The 21,173-nt window shown below is 54.6% G+C and overlaps 1 protein-coding gene across 1 annotated transcript in view; it reads right to left on the bottom strand.

Moving 5' to 3' along the window:
- Nucleotides 1-509: 509 nt before the first annotated feature.
- KCNK3 (potassium two pore domain channel subfamily K member 3) overlaps nucleotides 510-21,173 on the bottom strand; it is a 67,521-nt gene continuing 46,857 nt past the window's right edge. The window contains exon 2 of the mRNA XM_024194960.2: nucleotides 510-1,403. Coding sequence (XP_024050728.2) covers nucleotides 511-1,403 — 893 coding nt within the window. The 3' untranslated portion in view covers nucleotide 510. The remainder of the gene's footprint in view (nucleotides 1,404-21,173) is intronic.

Genomic DNA, 21,173 nt, shown 5'->3' with positions numbered 1-21,173 from the left:
ATGTATTTATCTAGGGCAGGGTGTGGGCAGGGAGATGCGCTAAGAGGACACTAGGTCCACCTGTCAGTCCAGAGAGGTATAAATAGAGAGATGCAAACGGAGACGGGATCTGCCTGCACCCGAGCCGTTCAGGTGCTCACCTCTCCGTCGGCTGTTGAAAAAGCTATCCGTGTATTCGCTTCAAGTTTCACATTTCATGGAGTTGTTGCAAAATGATGCAAAAGAGTTTCTCAATGAAAGGAGCATTAGAGACAGCTTACCAGCTTACACACCTGTATCTCTCTCAATATATATGTCCATATACCCATGCACGGACATACTCGTCTGCACGTACATTTGTGCATCCAACATACTCCCAGTCTATCGGGCTGTCCCTTTTGGTATTTGTCTGTTGAATGTGAATAAACTCTGAAGGTTTTTCTTCGTCTGGTTTTGCTGGTCTCCATACGGTTCCTCTCTGTATTAAAAGAAGAAGGGTCCTCGGTGTTGTGTGTGCATTGGTGGGGGGAGTTACACAGAGCTGCGGCGCTTCATGAAGCCGTGCAAGGCCGAGAGGCTGTGGAGTCCCGTGGAGACGGAGCTGATGGCCGAGCGCTGGGCGTTGCAGAAGCATCTGTTGGATGGGGTGTCGGGGTAGCGGCTAGGCGAGGAGTGGCTCTGCTCCACGCACGTGTCCGAGGTGGACAGGTCCCTGGGGATGATCATAGGGATGGAGTACTGCAGCTTCTCCCGGCTCTTGTACCACAGACACGAGCACATGGACTGGAAGTGGAGCACCTCCGCGTAGACGTTGCGGAATCCGCCCCCGCCCCCTCCCCCGCCGCACCCGCCCACCGCGGTGGTAGACGAGGTGGTGTCTGTGGTGTGCACGCTGCTGGCCTGTCCGTTGTGGGTGAGCAGCGCTCGGTGCTCGGCATCCCGCTTCTCATCCTCGGCATTCATGGTCATGAAGCGCAGCACCACCAGGTTGAGGAAGGCCCCAATGACGGTCAGCCCCGTCAGGATGTAGACGAAGCTGAAGGCCACGTACTGGGGTTTGGTCTGCAGCGCCTCATCCTTCTGGAGCGCCACGTAGTCCCCAAAGCCGATGGTGGTGAGGGTAATGAAACAGTAGTAGTAGGCGTGGAAGAAGCTCCAGTGCTCGTAGTAGGAAAACGCCGCGGCCCCAATGCACAGGGTGCTGATGCAGGAGAAGAACCCAATGGTGACCATGTTGGCCATGGACACCTCTGTCCGTCTCATGCCAAGGCACTTCTTGATGCGGTGCAGAAGGTATTTGACAAAGGTGTTGATCCTCTCACCCAGGCTCTGGAACATGACGAGTGTGAGTGGGATCCCCAGCAGGGCGTAGAACATGCAGAAGACTTTCCCACCATCCGTGCTTGGGGCCGCATGGCCGTACCCTACGGAGCATAAATACAAAGCACATTGCCTGGTTAGTACACTCCAAACGCTACTCTCTTCCCATCTTCCCTTCCTTAGCTATTGTTCAGGGGTGTCCAGATGGGCCATACCAATGGGTTCCCCTAAATGCACTGGAGCAAACTACCAATGGAAGTGGTGGATTCTCCATCTCTTGATGCCTTCATGGCATGCTGTAAGTCAAACACAAGTTACTGGGCTCAATGAAGACATAACTGGGTGAAATTCTCTGGACTTGATATACAGCTCAGGCCAGAGGATCTAACAGTCCCTTCTGGACTTAAACTCTGTGACTCTATGAATCCTTTCTGCAGGATATTACTATTATTTATCTTTATTATGATAGCTCCTAGAGACCCCAACCAAGATCAGGACCCCATTGTGCTGGGCACTGCCCAGATACACAGCAAGAGGCAGTCCCTCTCCCAAAGAGATTACAATCTACCCGGACAAGACAAAGGGTGGGAGAAAAGACAAATGCACAGCACCCGGGACATCTGCTGCTGCGGTACTTGCAGCTTCTTCAAGGGATGATTAGAAATTGCTTGTCAACTGAGTCCAACAGCAATAAAAACTTGCAGCTGATCAGCTTTATCTTCATCCTGCCGTTACAAGGAATAATTACAGCTGGCTTTACAGACTAAGAGGATAGCATGACCTCAACAAAGAAAAAGAAAAAGAAAGAACATATAAAGCCTATGACATGCTCAAAAAGCCAGCAGAGGATCACAAGACCTGGGCTCTGAGAGTTTCACTGGCCTCTACGGTCTGTACTGCTGCCTCTGGCTTGGAGGAGAAGACTTGCTGGTAATCAGTTGCCCTGATCTGAGACAATGGGCCACGACCAAACCCTCGAAGCTCACCGTCGTCCCCTACCCTTTGTTTGAATACTAGCTTGTCTTAGAACACAACCTTGAGAAATCACGTTAACTAACTTTAGACACAACACGTCTTGCATCTCGGCAGGGGGTTAGACTGTGGTCCCTTCTAACCCTCTGGTTCTATGATTCTAACCTGGGGTGAAGCACTGACCTGGTTGAAGTCAAAAGCAGAACTCCCACTGACTTCAGTAGGGCCAGAATTTCACCCACCCGACTGGCACTCAGTGTGGATGGGTGCCAGGGCATTTAACATCATGTCAGTGGGTGGTGGTCAGGTTAACTCTATGATTCTAGTAGGCTTTACCCATGAGCAGCTGACACAGTGTTAAACATCACGGTGCCTGTCTACACTGACAACAAAGTCATGTTTAACCTCTTAGGTAACATGACTTTGGAAGGTCATGACCTCATTCTCTAGTGAAGACGAGCAGGAGCTTGGATCCAGATTTGGGTCTGAACTTGGCATTTCACCCCTTATCTAATGCTGAACTGAACCCCTGGATCTAAACGTCCCCCCAAATTCTGGAGAAGGGCCCATCCGGATGACTGGGGATGGATCACTCGCTAATTACCCTGTTCTGTTCATTCCCCCCGTAGCATCTGGCATTGGCCACTTTCAGAAGACAGGATACTGGTCTAGAGGGGCCATAGGTCTGCCCCAATATGGCCGTTCTAATGTACTTCTTGCCCTACCTTCAGTGGACATGGAGAACAATTGATCGCCATCCTCTCTAGAACAGCCCAGAACATATGTGAAGACTGTTATCAGGTCCCCCCCAATCCTCTTTTCTAAAGACTAACCAGGCCCAGTGTTTTTAACCTTTCCTCAAAGGTCAGGTTTGCTAAACCTTGGATCAGTTTTGTTGCTCACCTCTGGACTCTCTCCAATTTGCCCACATCTTTCCTAAAGTGCAGCACCCAGAACTGGACACAGTGCTCCAGCTGAGCTCGCCCCAGTGCTGAGTAGGGCAGGACACTTACCGCCCTCGTCTAACACACGACACTCCTGTTAATACACCCCAGATGGAGCCTTTTTCACACCTGCCTCACATGGTTGGCGCATGTTCACCTTATGATCCACTGTCACCCCCAGATTCTTACAACGCCCATAAGTCGTGGCAGAACAAAGCCAAGAACTGAGTGGGCCATCGAGTTGCCTGTTTCTGAGGAGGTGGGAGGAGGGCTAGGAGAGGAGGTGGAGTTTGAAGGCAAGCACGAAGGGAAAAGGGAGACTTCCCCCGGGCATGAGCGAAGGCGTGAAAGTGTTTGTGAGAGGAAGGGATGGCGAGGTGCAGACCAAGCAAGGGCAGGAGCGGGAGGAAATGAGATGGGTGACGTAGAGCGCGGGGGGGGGGGCTGTCTTCAAGGTGAGGCTGAAGAGCTGGAGACGAAGAGTCCAGGGTTGTAGCAGGGTGAGAAAGGCACCAACAGGGTGGGTGGCCAGACAGGAAAGCCAGAGAGAAGGTTAAACTGATGAAGGCAGGAGACAGCCAATGGTCACTTCTGATGATCATGATGGCCCCCTCTGACCTTAAAGTCTATGAGTCCTTGAATCTAACCAAGGGGTAAGACAAGGGTGGGGAAAAACTGCATTAGCCCAGGACGGTCTCTCTCCATCCCCTCTTCTCCTGCCTGCATCCTGGCTCCCTTGAGTTGCCCATCAATTCCTCTGACAGTGAGCGCTCTGGAGCAGGGACTGGCACCTTTGTTACTTGCCCACACAGCCTCTAACGCATGGGAGCTCTGCCCCGGACTGGGGGTCCTAGGCACTGCCTCAGTGAGAATCTGGAGCAGTTGGGGGCACCCGTGCAGTGCCCCCAGGGATATAATGTTCAAGCAAAGCCCCGGATCCATCTGGATTTCAATTAATCTGTTTTCTGCACAGTACAAATCACGTGCCAAATTCTGGTAAAAGGCCTTATTCCTTATGTCTGCCACCTGATTATCCGTATCTAATGGAGCCTGTGGGCTCGGCAGAGCCTCTGTGGGAAATGCGCTTGACTCACAGAGTTGGCAGGGATCAAAGAAACCTGGTAACAGCCTGCTCCTTCCTGACGGGGTACCCTGGTCATAGGTCTCTGCAGAAGCCCATAGTGCAACCCCTCCCCCTGTTTATAATGCTCCCAAACAGCCTGGACACCATGCACACACAGAGGGAGTTGCAACTGAACAGGGGTTTTCCTGCGCCCATATCATGCCTTGAGGGCCTTTCGGCTTTCTCATTACGTCAGAGCTAGCAAGGGCAGGTCGGAGGGGGCGGCTCAGGGGTCTAAGCTGCAGGTTTGAACTCTTGGAACCACAAGGTGGCTTGCCCCATGGGCTGGACAGCCTGGGGCTAGGCCAACCTGAGTCCAGAATGAGCCCCCCACCCGGAGGGGAATCAGGCACTTGGCCATTAAGAGAAGCAGGTGGCTGCACTAATGAGGGAGAGGTGATGAAGCCCAGGATGGAGGTTCTTCTCCAGGCAGAAGCTCAGCCCAAGAATGAAAGCTGGGGGTGGAGGCGGGGGGACTCCAAGCTGAGCGAGGACAAGGTCTCCAGGCAGAGAGCCCTGGGAGAGACCCTGACTAAGCAAGGAGGAGAAGGAAGAAGAAGCTGAGAGTCTGGGTAGAAAGGGGCCTGGGCGAATTGCAGAACAGGTGAAGGAATCATAGAATCATAGAATCTCAGGATTGGAAGGGACCTCAGGAGGTATCTAGTCCAACCCTCTGCTCAAAGCAGGACCAACCCCAACTAAATCATCCCAGCCAGAGCTTTGTCAAGCTGGGCCTTAAAAACCTCTAGGGATGGAGATTCCACCACCTCCCTAGGGAACCCATTCCAGTGCTTCACCACCCTCCTAGTGAAATAGTGTTTCCTAATATCCAACCTAAACCTCCCCCACTGCAACTTGAGACCATTACTCCTTGTTCTGTCACCTGCCACCATTGAGAACAGCCGAGCTCCATCCTCTTTGGAACCCCCTTTCAGGTAGTTGAAAGCAGCTATCAAATCCCCCCTCATTCTTCTCTTCTGCAGACTAAACAATCCCAGTTCCCTCAGCCTCTCCTCATAAGTCATGTGCCCCAGCCCCCTAATCATTTTCGTTGCCCTCTGCTGGACTCTCTCCAATTTGTCCACATCCTTTCTGTAGTGGGGGCCCCAAAACTGGACACAATACTCCAGATGAGGCCTCACCAGTGCCGAATAGAGGGGAATAATCACTTCCCTCAATGCTGGCAATGCTCCTACTAATGCAGCCCAAAATGCCGTTAGCCTTCTTGGCAACAAGGGCACACTGCTGACTCATATCCAGCTTCTTGTCCACTGTAATCCCCGGGTCCTTTTCTGGAGAGCTGCTGCTTAGCCAGTCGGTCCCCAGCCTGTAGCAGTGAATGGGATTCTACCATCCTAAATGCAGGACTCTGCACTTGTCCTTGTTGAACCTCATCAGATTTCTTTTGGCCCAATCCTCTAATTTGTCTAGGTCACTCTGGACCCTATCCCTACTCTCCAGCGTATCTACCTCTCCCCCAAGCTTACTGTCATCCGCAAGGGATGGAGGAGCGGAGCTAGCTGTTCAGTAGAGGGACCCAGAGTAGAGGGTGAGCCTGAAGGGGAGGACATGAGATGGTGACCCAACTGGGGAGGCTGAGTCACCAGAAGTCACAGCACCAGAGGAACCGTCCATGGGGCAGCCCTACAGAAGGGACAGAGCTGCCATGCCATGCCTGGCTGTCATAACTATAAAGGGAAGGGTAACAGCCCTCCTGTGTACAATACTATAAAATCCCTCCCGGCCAGAGACTCCAAAATCCTTTTACCTGTAAAGGGTTAAGAAGCTCAGGTAACCTGGCTGACACCTGACCCAAAGGACCAATAAGGGGACAAAATACTTTCAAATCTTGGTGGGGGGAAGGCTTTTGTTTGTGCTCTTTGTTTTGGGGGGAGTTCGCTCTTGGAACTAAGAGGGACCAAACATCAATCCATGCTCTCCAAATCTTTCTGAAGAAGTCTCTCATATTTCAAACTTGTAAGTACAGCCAGGCAAGGCGTGTTAGTTTTATCTTTGTTTTCTCAACTTGTAAATGTACTTTTTGCTAGAGTGTTTACCTCTGTTTGCTGTAACTTTAAACCTAAGGCTAGAGGGGGTTCCTCTGGGCTCTTTAAGTTTGATTACCCTGTAAAGTTATTTTCCATCCTGATTTTACAGAAATAATTTTACCTTTCTTTCTTTAATTAACAGCCTTCTTTTTAAGAACCTGATTGATTTTTCCTTGTTTTAAGATCCAAGGTGTTTTAAATCAGTGTTCACCAGGAAATTGGTAAAAAAGTCTCTCAAGGCTACCCAGGGAAGGGACTTAGCACATTGGAAGTGGTGGCAGCGAACCAAATCTAAGCTGGTAGTTAAGCTTAAAAGTTTTCATGCAGGCCCCCACATCTGTACCCTAAAGTTCAGAGTGGGGAGGGAGCCTTAACACTGGCCATGAGGGGGTGGCTAGCGGTGAGTGGACTCGTTTACCGTTGGCTAGCGGTTGTCTCCCACCCCAGAGTTGGCTGCGTTTCAGTGGTGCTGTGCATATGTAGCTCTGGAGTGGTGTTGAGATGGGGCGAATTACCAGAGGTGCTGAGCTCCCAAACTCCCATTGAAACTGACTCCAAGTGGAATCAGGACTGGTTTGAAAATCAGGCCCTAGGTGCCTTTAAAGTGTCATTAACGGACCAGTCCGACGGTGGCAGGTTACAGCTCACCTGCCTCAGGGCATAAGATCGCAACCAGTTCAGATCAGGAAGAACTTCTCCCCACTCTGACAGGGCTGCCCTCCTTACTGGTATCTCCCATGTAGCCCTGTCACTACCAAAGACCGAATACCAGACTAGATGGGACCATGATGGGATCTGGTGTGACAGTTCAGATGGGCCAATCAGCTGATCCAGTATGCCAGAAGACTGGATGGGCTGGGCCAATGATCTGAGGCAGTTTTGCAAGGGGCGGGACACCAGATAGTCTGATCTGGTTTGTCTGGTCTGAGGCCTGGAACCTCGGCTGACATCTAGGGGGTGTCACTCCCGTGGCTTCAGCGGAGCTATGCTGAGAGGAGGAGCTGGCTCCTGAAACCTAAATGAGCCTTGCACGAGACCCTGTCTCGCGCTGATTTCTCTCCTCAAAACTTTGTGTTTATTGCAAAGCTCCGGGAACTGCAGACGGAGCTTTGATAACCAGATCAAAAGGCCGTTCCCTTTCGCTTCCATAAATACCTCCCTACGGAAACCTTTCAGAACACCCACCAGCAATGCGTCACCCCAAATCCCAACAGCTACCCCATGGCAGCAGCCCAGGAGGGGAAGGGAGGGACTCATTTTCCCTTCTCCCCCAGCAGTGGAAGCACACCAAACTCACGACAGGCAGTGATGTGTCAGGGCACAAACCCTGTCCATCGGGCGAGGTCCTGTGGTGGTGAGAATAACGACCCACCACGTGTGGGGACGGAATTGTGTATCCATTACATCAGATCTAGGCCAGGGCTAAACGAACCCCCTCCTGCTTCCGCAGCTCCCGGGGCTCTGATCCTACTGCCATTGAAATCAGCAGGAGATTTGTCATGGCTGGGCATTCAGTCGCTCTCGGGGCCTGATCCGGAGAGGGGCTGAGCACCCACAGGTCCTGTTGACCTGAACGAGGTGCGTGGGCAGCTCAGCCCCTCTCTGGATCAGGACTATCAACGATCAGGGATGGGGAGGGTGCAGCCGACTGTCCAGTTCTGTGCAACGTCTAAGAAGTTGTATCTTTGCAAACCACGGCGTTCAGTGACGCATTCCCCTCCCCCCGATCTGGGCAGACAGGGATGTGGGTGTGCGGAACCAAAGCAAGGGCTGGCTTGTAGCTGGGCTCGATTTTATAGCCCAAGCTCCGGAGTTCGGGTGGGAGGTTCTAGACTTGGGCCCAGCTCTAGCAGGATGGGCGGACCGGGAGGGCAAACAAATGGAGAAGCTGCTTTTCCTGAGCTTTGTGAACCTTGAAGAGTCCAGCCTGACAGTCCTTCGTGCCAGGGCTTCAGGACAACCACGGCAGCAGTGTGGAACCCAAGCCAACCTCAGAGCTGCTGTGAGTGGTTGGCCCTCAAGTGACATCGAGAGCCTGGCTTCTGCCCTGAACTGCTCCCCCTGCCCCAATTTCCCTGGAGCCAAAAGGAGCTAGAACCTCAAAAGTTTCAAGCTCTGCTCTAAATCCAGATCCCACCATTGTCTATTGGGTCCTAGATTCTTAGGCAGGGAAGGACCAGTCGCTCATCTAGTCTGATCACCTGCATGGCACAAGCCATTCCATTTCACCAAATGTCACCCCTTCGTCGAGCCCAACAGATTGTGCTTGGCTAAAGCGTCTTCCAGAGCGGCACATGAACCCCCCCTTCGGGGAGGCTAGCCCCCCAGCCCCGCCCCTTCCACCCGAGGCCCTGCCCCTTCTGCCTCCCCTCGCCCGCTGGAGCCCCGAGCCCTCCCGCCCCTTGCCATGGCCAGAGGAGCCCTGGCTGAACCGCCCCGAGATCCGGGCACAAGCTGAGCCTCTGCCGGCTTCGGGGGAACGGGGGAGTGAGGGCGGGGCCTCGGGGTGCAGCGTGGGTGGGGCCATGGCCAGGGGTAGGCCTGGCCGCCCATGCAGAAAGGTATCCCGTCTAGACCTGCAGACGGCAAGAGATGAGAATCCACCGCTTCCCTTGGTACCTTGTTCCCATGGCTAATCGCCTGCACTGGTAAAGATTTGTGCCTTCTTTCTCATTCGAATGTCTTGCTTTAATGTCCAGCTTTGGTCCTCTGTTCTGCCTGTCTCCGCTAGGCTAAAGAGCCTTTTTATGACCAGCATTTCCTTCCCATGCAGGCCCTTCTACACTGCTCAAGTCACCTCCCAATCTCCTTTGACTGAATCCTGTTCCTTGCACCTCTTGGCGGGGTGTGAGGGCCACCTTCAGTGCAGCCGGCCAGAGGGTGGGTGGCACCACCCTGCCCCAGCCTTATACGGGAAGGTGGCAGGAGCCTTGTGCGTGTGGGGAACAGAGGCTGCATCTGCCGTCCTCAGCACTCTGTGGGCAGACCCGTTGGCCCGCTGCTGCTGGGTGGGGGCCCTCCTCACTGCATGCCCCCCCACCGTGGCAGTGGCTTCCAAGGCCACCAGGGAGGCCTGAGTTAGACACAAGAACCCCCCCCATCCCTAGAAATCTCAGCTCTCCGCAGCGTGGCTCTGGGAGAGCTCTGCAGGCAGCCCCGCCGGCCCAGCTCTCAGGAGGTCTGATTCCGCTCAGGATCCCCACGGTGCAGCCCGGGGGTCCCCAGCAGACGCTTGTGGCTCGGGCCTGCAGGAGGGAGACTCTGCAAAGCCAGCTGCCGGGACGCACACAGCACTCCCCCTCTCCCCATCCCCCTTCCCAGCTGCCATGTCCTGATGCATCACCCTGCGAGCGAGCGGGGAAGCAGTGGGGAGGGAAGGGATGCGAATGCCAGTGCTCGCCTCCCCCTCCCATAGGCAGCTTGTCCTCATTTGTCCCCAGTCTGCAGGGAGCTCTGTCAGTTTGCTTAACTGCCGAGAAGCAGGGAACGCATCAGTCACCGAAAGAGACGGCTGGTTAAAAACCAGCCAAACTTTGCATGTTGGCCCCTCGGGTCTCTGCAGCCCCCCAGCAGCCCACGCCTGCCTGGCATCTCGCTCCGCGCAGGTCGCGCCCCGCTCTGCAAGGGGAATCTCCTGCACCCCATAGGGGCAAGGAGCTGCTGAAAAGGCTGCCTGGTTCCCTGCCCTCATCCCAGCCTGACCCTGCATCTGTTGTGAGGTGAAGATGCTGCGCAGAACTGGTTGGGAAAGGAGGATTTTTTCTGTGAATCTTTTTGCTTTTGCCCAAATTTGGGCCAAAGCCCCCTGAATTGACGATTTTTGAGTTTGGCTTTTCGACACAACCTCACAATTACTCAAGGAAAACATTTGGGGGTTTATTGGGCAAAATGGCCACTCTGTCGAAAAGCACTTTTCCATCAGCAAACCGTTTCCGTGGGGGATTTCCCAGTCGGCTCTAGTCTCAGTCCAATTAGGATCAAAGTTTCCCTGTTTTTTCCCCCCAATCCCTTCACTAACTTCCCCACCATGGACCTGTTTTGCTTGAAATTCCACCCCCGGGATCTTCGCCCGAGGTTGGCCGCTCCTGGGAAGCGTGTGGCTGACCAGGCGAAGCGTTGGGCACAGCGAGGCAAGGCCCAGGGTATGGGGACAAAACAGTATCTTAAATCAGACTCAGGCCTTGGGAGTGTAACACGAGGCCAAATAAATTCTTCAGGGCCCTGCAGATGTTAACAGCACTTCCATCCCCGTCCCCCCACGCTTTCCCATGAGCATAACGCTGGTAACCTGTCATCTATACCACAGCATTGGAGTTCACACAGCGCTCAACACCCATTCAACGGACCCCCACAGTTGTTAGGGGAACACCTCAGTGACATTTAACATAAGAACATTAGGGCAGGCATACTGGGTCAGACCAGCGGTCCATCTAGCCCAGTATCCTGTCCTCAGACAGTGGCCAATGCCAGGTGCCCCAGAGGGAATGAACAGAACAGGGAATCAGCAAGTGATCCATCCCGTCACCCATTCCCAGCTTCTGGCAAACAGAGGCTAGGGGCACCATCCCTGCCCATTCTGGCTAATAGCCATTGTTGGACCTATCCTCCATGAATTTATCTAGTTCTTTTTGAACACTGTTATGGTCTTGGCCTTCACAACATCCTCTGGCAAAGAGTTCCACAGGTTGACTGTGCGTTGTGTGAAAAAAAGCCCTGAGAAATTGAACAGCAAGGATCACAGCTGGGATACAACCCAACCGCCCCCACCGCTAAACCTCCAACAAACCATTGCTACACCAGGTGGCAATCACAGCCTCGCTTCTTTCCTAACTTCCCCAGCAAACTCGGCTACACGAGGGGCCCCTTATGGGTCCATCAAGATCTATTCTTCACTTCTTTGTGGTCTGAAATAAAACAGCCTGGAACGTATCCACAAAGTTAATCTCTCCAGCCCTGGGTCCCTTTTCCTGGCACCGCTTGTCGCCCTGGCCCCTCCCCTTCTCCTTGTGCTTTTGCACCCACCAGTTGAGTTGTGTCTCCAGGGAGACGGGAAGCTCTCCGAAAGGGAAGGGCTGCCTTTTATTCCTACATCTGCAGGCCAGCAGGGACCGTACGCCCATCTAGTCTGACCTGCAGAATGAGCTTCCTGCACCTCGCCCAGGAGTTCAGGCTGAGCCGGAGCGTAGCTTTTAGAAAGAGCCCCCCCAGTCTTGATTCAAGTCCCGCACGCTTCCAAAAAAATGTCCACCGTGGGGAGGGGGATGATTTGGAGAGCGAGCCCGGCCCATGCTCATTCTGCAGGGATGGCTCCTGTACTGCAGGGCTGGGCCTGGCTTCCTGCTCCGGGGGCCAGCACGGCTCACTCCAATCTGGCCTGGCCACCCCCCGTCGTGACAGAAGGGCAGCTGGGGCAAACCAAGCCACAATGCCACTTGGAAAAGGGGGGCCAGGGTCAAACTGCCCCTTTCGCTCCCCATCCCTCCTGGGGTGGCCCTGAAGGTGATTCGATTGAGGTGTCTGCAGCACCCAGCACACTGGGGCCTGATCCGGACTTCTGGGTGCTAGCAAACAGGGCCTGGTCCGTTGAAGCTGATGCAGAGACTCCCACGGGCTCCAGTACCACTGAGTTGGCCGGTTCTGCACCCGAGCGCCAGGGAAGTACTGCTCTGTGGCTTGGTTTGCCTCTCTCTCTAATGGGATAAACCAACATCCTAGCTCTGGGCACCCACCAACCAGGGGAAAATTCAGAGCCAAAGGGTGGATCTCTATGGACATTTGCAGGCCTTGCTTCCCTTTCCCGTTGGTGTTTTCAGTCCAGGACCGCTCGCCACGGCACAGGCGTCCAACTGCTGCTTCTGTAACGTTTTGCATGGTAGGACTCCCGCCACCATGAGCCATTCCTCACTTGGGCACTGCCAGGGATGTGCACGGGTCCTTCTTTGGGACTCCAGAGATGGCAGGAAGCCACCGAAGGTGTTTTAAGCAGGCCTGGCCGTGGCTGCAGCATCAGGTGTAGAGATGTTTGCTGAGGTGTGTTGGCTGGGCGGAGAGGAGGGAGCTGAGGGTAGGTCAGGCCGGAAAGGAAGAAGTGCCCGTAACTGAGGCACAAGGTGGTGAAGGCCTAGAGGAGGCGCCGGAGAGCGAGGGGCGGGGTTTAGTGACCGAATCTGTGGGGAGGAGAGAGGAGTTGAAGGGGAGGAGGCTGGAGCTCTGGACAGAGAAATGGGAGGGCCGGGAGGCTTTCGGGAGGAGGAATCCAGTCTTTGTCCTGTTGAGTTGGAGGGACACTCAAGAGGAGAAACAAGCCTGTCTCCTGTGAGGAGGAAGGATGGTCTCAGAGCTGAGACTCTGCACTCACGAAAGCTGGGCCCGTTTCCCAGCTCGGCTATTGGCTCCCCATGGGGCGTTGGGCAGGTCACATGGGGTAGGCCTACGCTGGTCGTGTACTGCCGGCACTGGCACTCAGCGAGCTAGCGTGCTAACAACAGACGCGGAGCCATGGAGGTGCGAGTGGCCGGGGGGACTCACCACCCGAGTGTGCACCTGGCACTCCCGATGGGTCTGGAGCACTCGGGGTGGCTAGCCGCTCGGGGCTGCGAGCTTGTTTTAGCACATTAGCTTGATCAGAGCTAGCGTGGGTATGGCTCCTCAAGTTTGAACTTACCCCTGTGGCTCAAAGGGGTGATGGCTTAGTGGGGCACATCACTGCCTTCCAACCAGCTGACCTGGGTTTGATTTCCAGCTGACACAGCAGCTGGCTTTGGGGGAGGCTCTCAGGGTCTGATTTGTGCTTTGGGTGTGAGGGGTTCTGGTTCAAATCCTAAACCTGCCTTGGCTTTTTCAAGAAGGATGTTGACAAATTGCAGAGGGTTCAGAGAAGAGCCGTGAGAATGATTAAAGGATTAGAAAACCTGCCGTATAGTGATAGACTCAAGGAGCTCAATCTATTTAGTTTACCAAAGGGAAGTTTAAGGGGTGACTTGATCAGTCTCTAAGTACCTATGTGGGGAACAAATATCTGATAATCGGCTCTTCAATCTAGCACAGATCTAACACGATCCAACAAGTTGCAGCTAGACAAATTCAGACTGGAAACAAGGGATAGGTTTGTAACAGGGAGGGTAATTAATCTATAGAACAATTTATCATCGGGTTAGCAGGGACCGCAAGTCTAACCCCTGCCAAGACGCAGGATTTGTTGCGTCTAAACCGTCCAAGGCAGATGCTATCCAGCCTCCTTTTGAAAACCTCCAGTGAAGGTGCTTCCACAACCTCCCCAGGCATCTGCTCCAGTGTCCTGCTGTTCTCACAGTGAGGAAGTTTTTCTTGAGATTTAATTTAAATCTGCTCTGCTGGAGTTTGAACCCACTGCCTCTTGTCCTGCCCTCTGTGGCAGGAGAGAACAACTTTTCTCTATCTTTTTTATGGCAACTTTCCAGGTATCTGAAGATCGCTATCATGTCCCTCCTTAATCTCCCCTTTTCCAAACTAAACATACCCAGTTCCTTCAGCCTTTGCTCATCTGCCTTGCATTGCATCCCTTGGATCATCTTTGCTGCTCGCCTCTGGATCCTTTCCAGTTTCTCTCCATCCTTTCTCTACATTGGTGACCAAAACTGGACACAGTACTTCAGCTGAGGCCTAACCAGCGCCGAGCAGAGTGGTACTATCACCGCCTGTGACTTGCATTTCCCAAGGGTTGTGGTGGATTCTCCATCACTGGCTACCTTTAATTCAAGGTCAGCTCTTTTTCTACAAGATCTGCTCTAGAATGATTGTGGGGCACGTCTCTGGCCTATGCTATAAAGGTCAGACTAGATGATCACAGTGGTTCCTTCTGGCCTTGGACTCTAAGAAAGTTGGACTCTAAGATCATTAGATTGTAAATTCTTTGGGGCAGGGACTATTGCCTATTTTATGTATGTACAGCACCTAGCACAACAGGATTCTGATCTCCACTGGACCCTCTAGGAGCTACAAGGAAAAATACATAATACACCATGCAACTAACAGGTAGCACTGTCCAGTGGCTAAGACACCAGATTAGCTTTCCTGCGACCTGGGTTCTATCCCCGCTACTGACCAGCTATCCGACTTTGGGCCATCCCCAGTCTGCCCAGTATTGAACGCAGCTTTCTTCTCCAACCCACCCACACCTCGGCCAGTTCCCCCGCTGCCTGGCCGGGGGAACGGTCCCTCCCCAGAGTGCTTGCAGCTGTGCAGGGCTCTGGCCATTCCAGTGTGAGCTGTTAGCGGAGAATGCAGTCTGGCGCACTTCCTGCCACTTTATTTATAGTGCTGAGTTGCTCAATTATTAAATACTTCGACAAATATGTTCGGACTCAAAGATGAAGTCGCGTTCACCTACGTGTGAAAAACATTTTGCCGTGACATCGTTATTTGCAAACAAGGGCCCTGAGATCATTTAGCACCCTCTTTTTTTGGAACTGTAATCTGCACAGGTAACTCCCCCACCCCAGTCTATCCGGTTTCCATATTCCCCAGCCTACTGTGTCCTCTTATTTAACCCCGAAAGAGCTGGACTCTCGCTCGCTCCCGGGCACTATAAAGGAAACCTACGATCACCCCGGCTGCCCAGTTTTGACAATACTCTGCACATCTTGCAGGTCTTCGAAAAGGTTAAGGAATCCGCCTCAAACAAGCTGAAATCCCCATTTTGCATATGGGGAAACTGAGGCAGGGAGCAATTAAGGCACCTAAATCACCTAAGGTGCCTGAAATCAATGGGAGTTAGGCACCTAAATATCATGGTGACTCTGGGCGTAAGTGACTTGTCTAAGGTTGTACAGGGAGTTGGTGGCAGGGCCAGGAATAGGCCCCACAGGTCTCTTGCTTTAGCCATAAAACCAACCTTCCCTTGAGACACTCAGGAAAGGGGACAGCACTGCCTGGACTGCCAGCTTCAGTAAGAATTGTGGGGTCCCGGACACCTGAAGTTCTCTGACTTATCAAGGTCACAGGTAGATTCCTTGAGTCCAAGGCCAGAAGCGACCAGTAGATCTGGTCTGACCTCCTGTATAACACAATCCATGACCGCCTGTTGTACACCCTTTTGCTCCACCGGATTCAATCGGGTGGGGGCCCGTGCAAATCTAGCCCAGGTGAGTAGCACCCAGCAGCTGTTACTGTCCTGGGCACTGTTTGGTGGTGGTGGGGCTCTGTCCATTTCCTAATGGGCTGGTGCCCACATCACCTAACCCCTGGTGACCCGGCCAACCAGGACCAGCACTAATGGGCCGGCCTCAGCAGACAGGCCAAAGGTGGGATGGGCCCCGGAGACCAATCTTGCCCTGGAGGTGGCGTCTGCCAGCCAGGGTTGAGGGATGGGACAGAGTCACCAAAAGCCGCCTGCCAGCGACAGCTCTGAGGCTGTGGAATCGTCTCCTCAGCTGGGGAAATGCAGGGACGTTTCTACCCAGACTGGCCAGAGCCCTGGAGAACAGGGCCCCCTGCTGCACTAGCCCCGGGGAGCTGGTAGAGATGGGACCCGAACGGTGCTCGGAGGTGAGCCCTACTCTGTTTGCTGGGCCAGGGGTGGGAGGAGACGCAGGGTGGGGAAGGGGCAGGAGGTGCCAGCTTGCTTTAGGGGTGCACCCCTCCCATCCGGTGTTCTCCCTTCTGCCCCGGCCGGGCGGGGAGGAGGGGGGCTGCACTTCCAGGAGCAGCTCGGCCCCCGGCTGGTCCTCTGCCTTGGGGTCACTTTCTCTCCTCCCTTAATCCCCCTCGCGCTAATGAGAGACGGGCTGCGAGGTGAGAGGTTTGGCACTGAGCCCGCAGGCAGTGGCTGGGGGGATTGCTGTGCTGCCAGCTCTGGGGGTGGGAGGAGCCGTTTCGGGGGAGAAAGAGAGGACAGCTCCCCCCAAGGTCCCAGCCAGTCTGTGCCAGAGCGGGACAGATTGTTCCCCAGGCGGCACTGAATTTCCAGCCCTTCTGCTGGGAGGCTAAGGGGGGCCTGGCAAGTACCGCGCCATGGGAACGACCCCCTCAGGCAAGGAGGTGGCCTAGTGCCATGGACCTAGGGGTACCACCTCCCCTCGGCCACTCCAATCATCTCCACTTGCCCATGGCCAGTTTTCTGGCTTCTGCCCGCCCCAGTCTCGGGCCCCAGTGCTTGCTGTCCCCACCCCATTCACCCCGTCGCTCTGGCTGCTGCTCTGCCAGCCCTGTCCTTGCCCGTCCGGTGCGCGGCGGCGTGAAGCTTACGCCCGTGTTGACAAGTCCCCGTTCCGAAGCCCTGCCGAGCCCCACTGAGAACCGCGCAGCTTCGCAGACGTAGCCTTTGAAAACACCCTGGCGAGAGCCCTCCGGCAGCTGCTCCCTGCCCCTAATCCCTGGCTCCGAACCATCCGGCCATTGAGACGGTGTCACAGACCCCAGCGCCCAGGGGCAGCGGAGCTCCCGACCCCAGGGAGAGGCAGGCGACTGAGGTAGGCCGCGAGGGGCTTCCCGCTCCTCTTTTTGCAGAGGTGACTGCCCGGCCCTTGCATGGGGCTCCCACAAACACATCCCCTGCTTGGCTGGCTACATCCGCCCAGGGGCCACTCGAGGGGGGAGCTTCTTCCTGCCCCAGCCCTTCCCACCCCCTAAGGCCCAGCCTGCCTTGGTTTGAATGAGGTGCACTAGAGTCTTTACTGAGTGCCGGGAATTGACTCTGACTCGGGATCAGATCCTCCTCCCCAGCTGCTCTGTGAGTAGCTAGCGTGGTGGACCAGCCTGGAACAGATCCTGTTTCCCATCTGGCCAGTCTATCTTAGGTACTTGGATGGCCTCCGTTGCCGCAGTATCTGACCACCTCCCAATCTTCAGTGTGTTTATCCTCCTAGCAGCCCTGTGGGGCAGGGCAGGGCGATTATGCCCCTTGTACAGATGGGAAACTGAGGCACAGAGAGGCTAAGTGACTTGCCCAGGGTCATCCGGAACTTTTGTTGCAGAGCAGCAAATTGAGCCCAGATCTCTCAAGTCCTAGGTTAGCATCTTAACCCAGAGGCTTTCCTTCCTCAATGGACACACCCAGGGGACAATGCTCGTTTCTCTGCTTTGAATAACCCTTGCTCTGTAAATCCGGCAGCCTCAACGGATGCGTCCACACTGCATTGTCAACGTGGTCCACGGGAGCCCGTGCAAGCCCACGTTTGAGCGTCCACACTGCATTGTAAACCTGGGCTTACAATTGCTGGCCCCAGGTCTCACAGCCGTGCTCATGCATCCACATTGCACTATGCAGACCTTCCGGCTTGAGTCTGTCCGCACTTCAAACTGACCGGCTTTGGACCTGCGTCACAGCGGGACCTGGGCTCCAACCCACCTCCCGAGCAGGTAGGAAACTGAGGGGGAAACCGAGGTATAGAGGGGGGAAACTGAGGCACAGAGGGGGGAAACTGAGGCACAGAGTGGTGAGGTGACTTGCCCAAGGTCACCCAGCAGGCCAGATCTGGGAATAGAGCCCATATCTGCCAAATGGCTGGCTGGTGCTCTAACCACTAGGCAAAACTGCTACCCACGTAGACTGATCCAAAGCCCTGAGGCACTAGAGGAGGGTCATGTGAGCCTCCTGTTACTAGGGCCCCCAGGAGACAAATCTCAGCTTCCAGTTAAAGTTAAGTCTTCAGCCTTTTTCTTGGCGAAGGTAGCCCTGAATCTATGGACAGATGGCCTCCTCCCGCCCCTTGAATCTCTAACCCGGCTGCAGCCGGCCCTGTGCAGAGGAACCTGGGCATTGCCAGAGGGCATCAGACCAGGGCATCATCCACTCCCTGTCCTGGCTCTGCTGAGGACAGTGGAAAAGCCCTGCCGTGGGCGGCTGTAGCAGGGGGAAAGCTCTCCCTGGCCCCTGTCACTGGGAGGTAGGCCCCCGGTCTGAGGTAAGAGTCCCTTCCTGAATTCTGATCCTTGCTCACGCCATCGTGGGTGTTCCCACAGTGCCTATGAACACCTGATCCTCTCCTGAATCCAGGCCCAGTTCGGTGCCTCACCCACCGAGCCTGCCTCCCACCCATCCAGCCTGATCCGAAGCCAGCAGAAAGCCCCAGAGGCCCCAAAAACTGCTGTGGATCCAGCTCGTTAGCATTCACGGGCATTTGTCTCGCTAGGGCTGTCGGTTTGCAAGTGTCGAGGCCGGAGCTGGGGAAGGACGGACAATGGCTGGGAGAAAGGAAGGGTCGTTACCCCTCTTTTACAGATGGGGAAACTGAGGCACAGAAACTCAGCGGTAGTTAGGGGCCTCACTGCTATTGAACTCAATGGGAGTTAGGAGGCGAAATACCTTCGAGGAGCTGCGACCTAAGTGACTGGCTTGTCACAACGGGCAAAGCCAACCCCAGAGTCCTAGCCCAGTGGCTTAATGCTAAACCCATGCTGGGAGGCCAGAGCGGGTCCAGGCCAGGAGCCGGCTGCTTAGAGTTTGCACAGATCTCTCTGGCTCCCTCGCAGCCGGGCGGAGAGAGGGAACCAGGCCTCTGGGGCTGAAATATTCTGCAGCCACGCTGGCCAGTCGCCTCCTGGTCTCGGCCTGCCCGCTCTCCCCAGTACCTTGACAGCAAAACCTCGTCAGGCTGCTGGCGATGGGACGCGGCTGCTGTTGGAATGCACCGAGCCCCCAGCTGGGACCACGGCGGGGCCTTTCATCTGCAGCCAAGGGCCTGCTTTCCTTCCCGGATTCTTAAGCCTCTTAATAGACTCTGCTCCTGCACCCGGGCGCTGTAGCATCGTAAATCCTGAGCCAGAGGCCAACAGGAGAAGCGCAGAAGAAGGAGCAGCTCCCCCCCTCCCCAATCAACTTATTTCTTATAGACGAGGAGTCTAAATGAATCCCCTCCCCCCAGCCAACTCCCCCTGATGCCCGCTTGCCCGGCTTATTTATGGGAAAGCGGCGCGTGGGGAGCAGGAAATACTACTGTTGAGTTCAGCCGGGCTTGTTAAAGGGCCAGTACCGCTGTGTGCTGGGGCCAGAACTAGAGCCAGCCCGACATGCTGCTCCTTCCATCTGCAGTTCCTCGGCGCGTGGAAAAATCCCGCTAGGGCATCGGTCTGACCGTCAGCCAATGCCAGGTTGTTGCCTGCAGTCTGTTCTCCCCCAGGACTGTCTGTTGGGGCGTCTCCCATTTAGTTTAGGGACCTCTTCTGCCACCTAACAGGACTCTACAAATAGGTCGCCTGGGGAGTAAGGAGCATTATCCCCACTGGGCAGGTGGGTAAACTGAGGCACGGAGTTGCTAAGGCCAAAAAGTGGCGTGAAAGAAAAGCAACAAAATCCTTTTAATAATAATAAATGGAGATATCCCATCTCCTAGAACTGGAAGGGACCTTGAAAGGTCATCGAGTCCAGCCCCCTGCCTTCACTAGCAGGACCAAGTACTGATTTTGCCCCAGATCCCCAAGTGGCCCCCTCAAGGATTGAACTCACATCCCTGGGTTTAGGAGGCCAATGCTCAAACCACTGAGCTATCCCTCCCCAAAGGGGTTAACTTTGGAAAGTTAACCCCTGGAACAGATTCCCAGGGTATGGAGCAGCTTCTCCATCACCTGGAGGCTTTAAATCAGGGTTGGACTGAAGGGCTCAACCAAGCTCACACATCAAGTCGCTGCCACATGTAAGAACAGACAGAACCCAGGCATCCGGGACTTTGTCCCCTGCTCTGTTCCGCCGATGTACTAAGCACACGATGTAAAGTGGGTTCATTGTTTGCCAACAGATAAGTTCGGCTAGTACAGACCGCGTTCTACCAATGCCTCGCCGCGATAAGAACCGAACTGGCCTAGGTTTTTCCCAGAATGCTGTTCACTCCTGCTAAACGCCATCCCACAATACCCTGCGATTCTACAACTCGGCAGCCGGCACAAGCCGATAGGAAACTTGTCAAAACCAAGATCCATTCGTTCTGTGTCTTAGTACAAGCTAGGGAGGGACCTTCCCGGACCAGTCCCCGAAATGCTAGTACAGTACCCCAAACAAGGCATAGAACAACAAGTTAAGAAACTGGGACGAACTGATGGGTTGGATTTGATGTGCGAAGAGTTGTGTAGCTTGTGAAATCATCCTGTCACTCCTCCTAGCCGACGGGTGACGCTGGGAGCACACCGGCAGTGTACGGTGCACGTAACAACGCTGCACGGGCCTGCTTCCCACAGACGGTATCGGACAGAACCGGTGTTCTGCACCATCGTGTTATTGACTATTTGGTCTCTTGAGCATACGTCAGAACGAACCAAAGTGTGGTCAAGCAACTGACTGTCCAATGCACCAGCAGCACTGATGTTGTCTGATAGACGGCCTGGAGAGATGGGGTGGGGTGGAACACCAGGCTAAAGCCAGCAGGCTACATGCAGAGGTACCGGACTGGACTGACTCCCTGCTACTGGGCGAATGATCAATGTAACAGCGGTCTGCTCGGTGGCCCGTGGTGCATCCCCAAGGCACAGTCTGCCTGCCTGGCCCCAGCTGGCCAGGACAACGTCAGGGCTGCGCTGTCCGCTCCTGTGCACGGAGCTCCTCTGGGCAGTGAGACGGGAGCTGACAGCTTTCCTTAATGCCAAGCCAGATCCAGCGCTGCTGTGGGAACAGCTGAGCAGCTACCAGCCACTGTGATTGCACTAGCAGAGCAGTGGTGGGGCAGGTCAGCTCCTGGAGGGGAAAATCCAGGGGCGTGCAGGAAGTGGCAATTCCCTGGCCCAAGTCGGTCCCTAGCCCGGTGCCACCTTTCATAGAATCATAGAATAGAATCATAGAATATCAGGGTTGGAAGGGACCTCAGGAGGTATCTAGTCCAA

Source organism: Terrapene carolina, unplaced genomic scaffold, assembly GCF_002925995.2.
Source record: "Terrapene carolina triunguis isolate 2854851 unplaced genomic scaffold, T_m_triunguis-2.0 Scaffold427, whole genome shotgun sequence".
Taxonomy (NCBI): Eukaryota; Metazoa; Chordata; order Testudines; family Emydidae; genus Terrapene; species Terrapene triunguis.
Note: the sequence above shows the minus strand (reverse complement) of the source record. Positions and strands in the feature narration are given on the sequence as shown.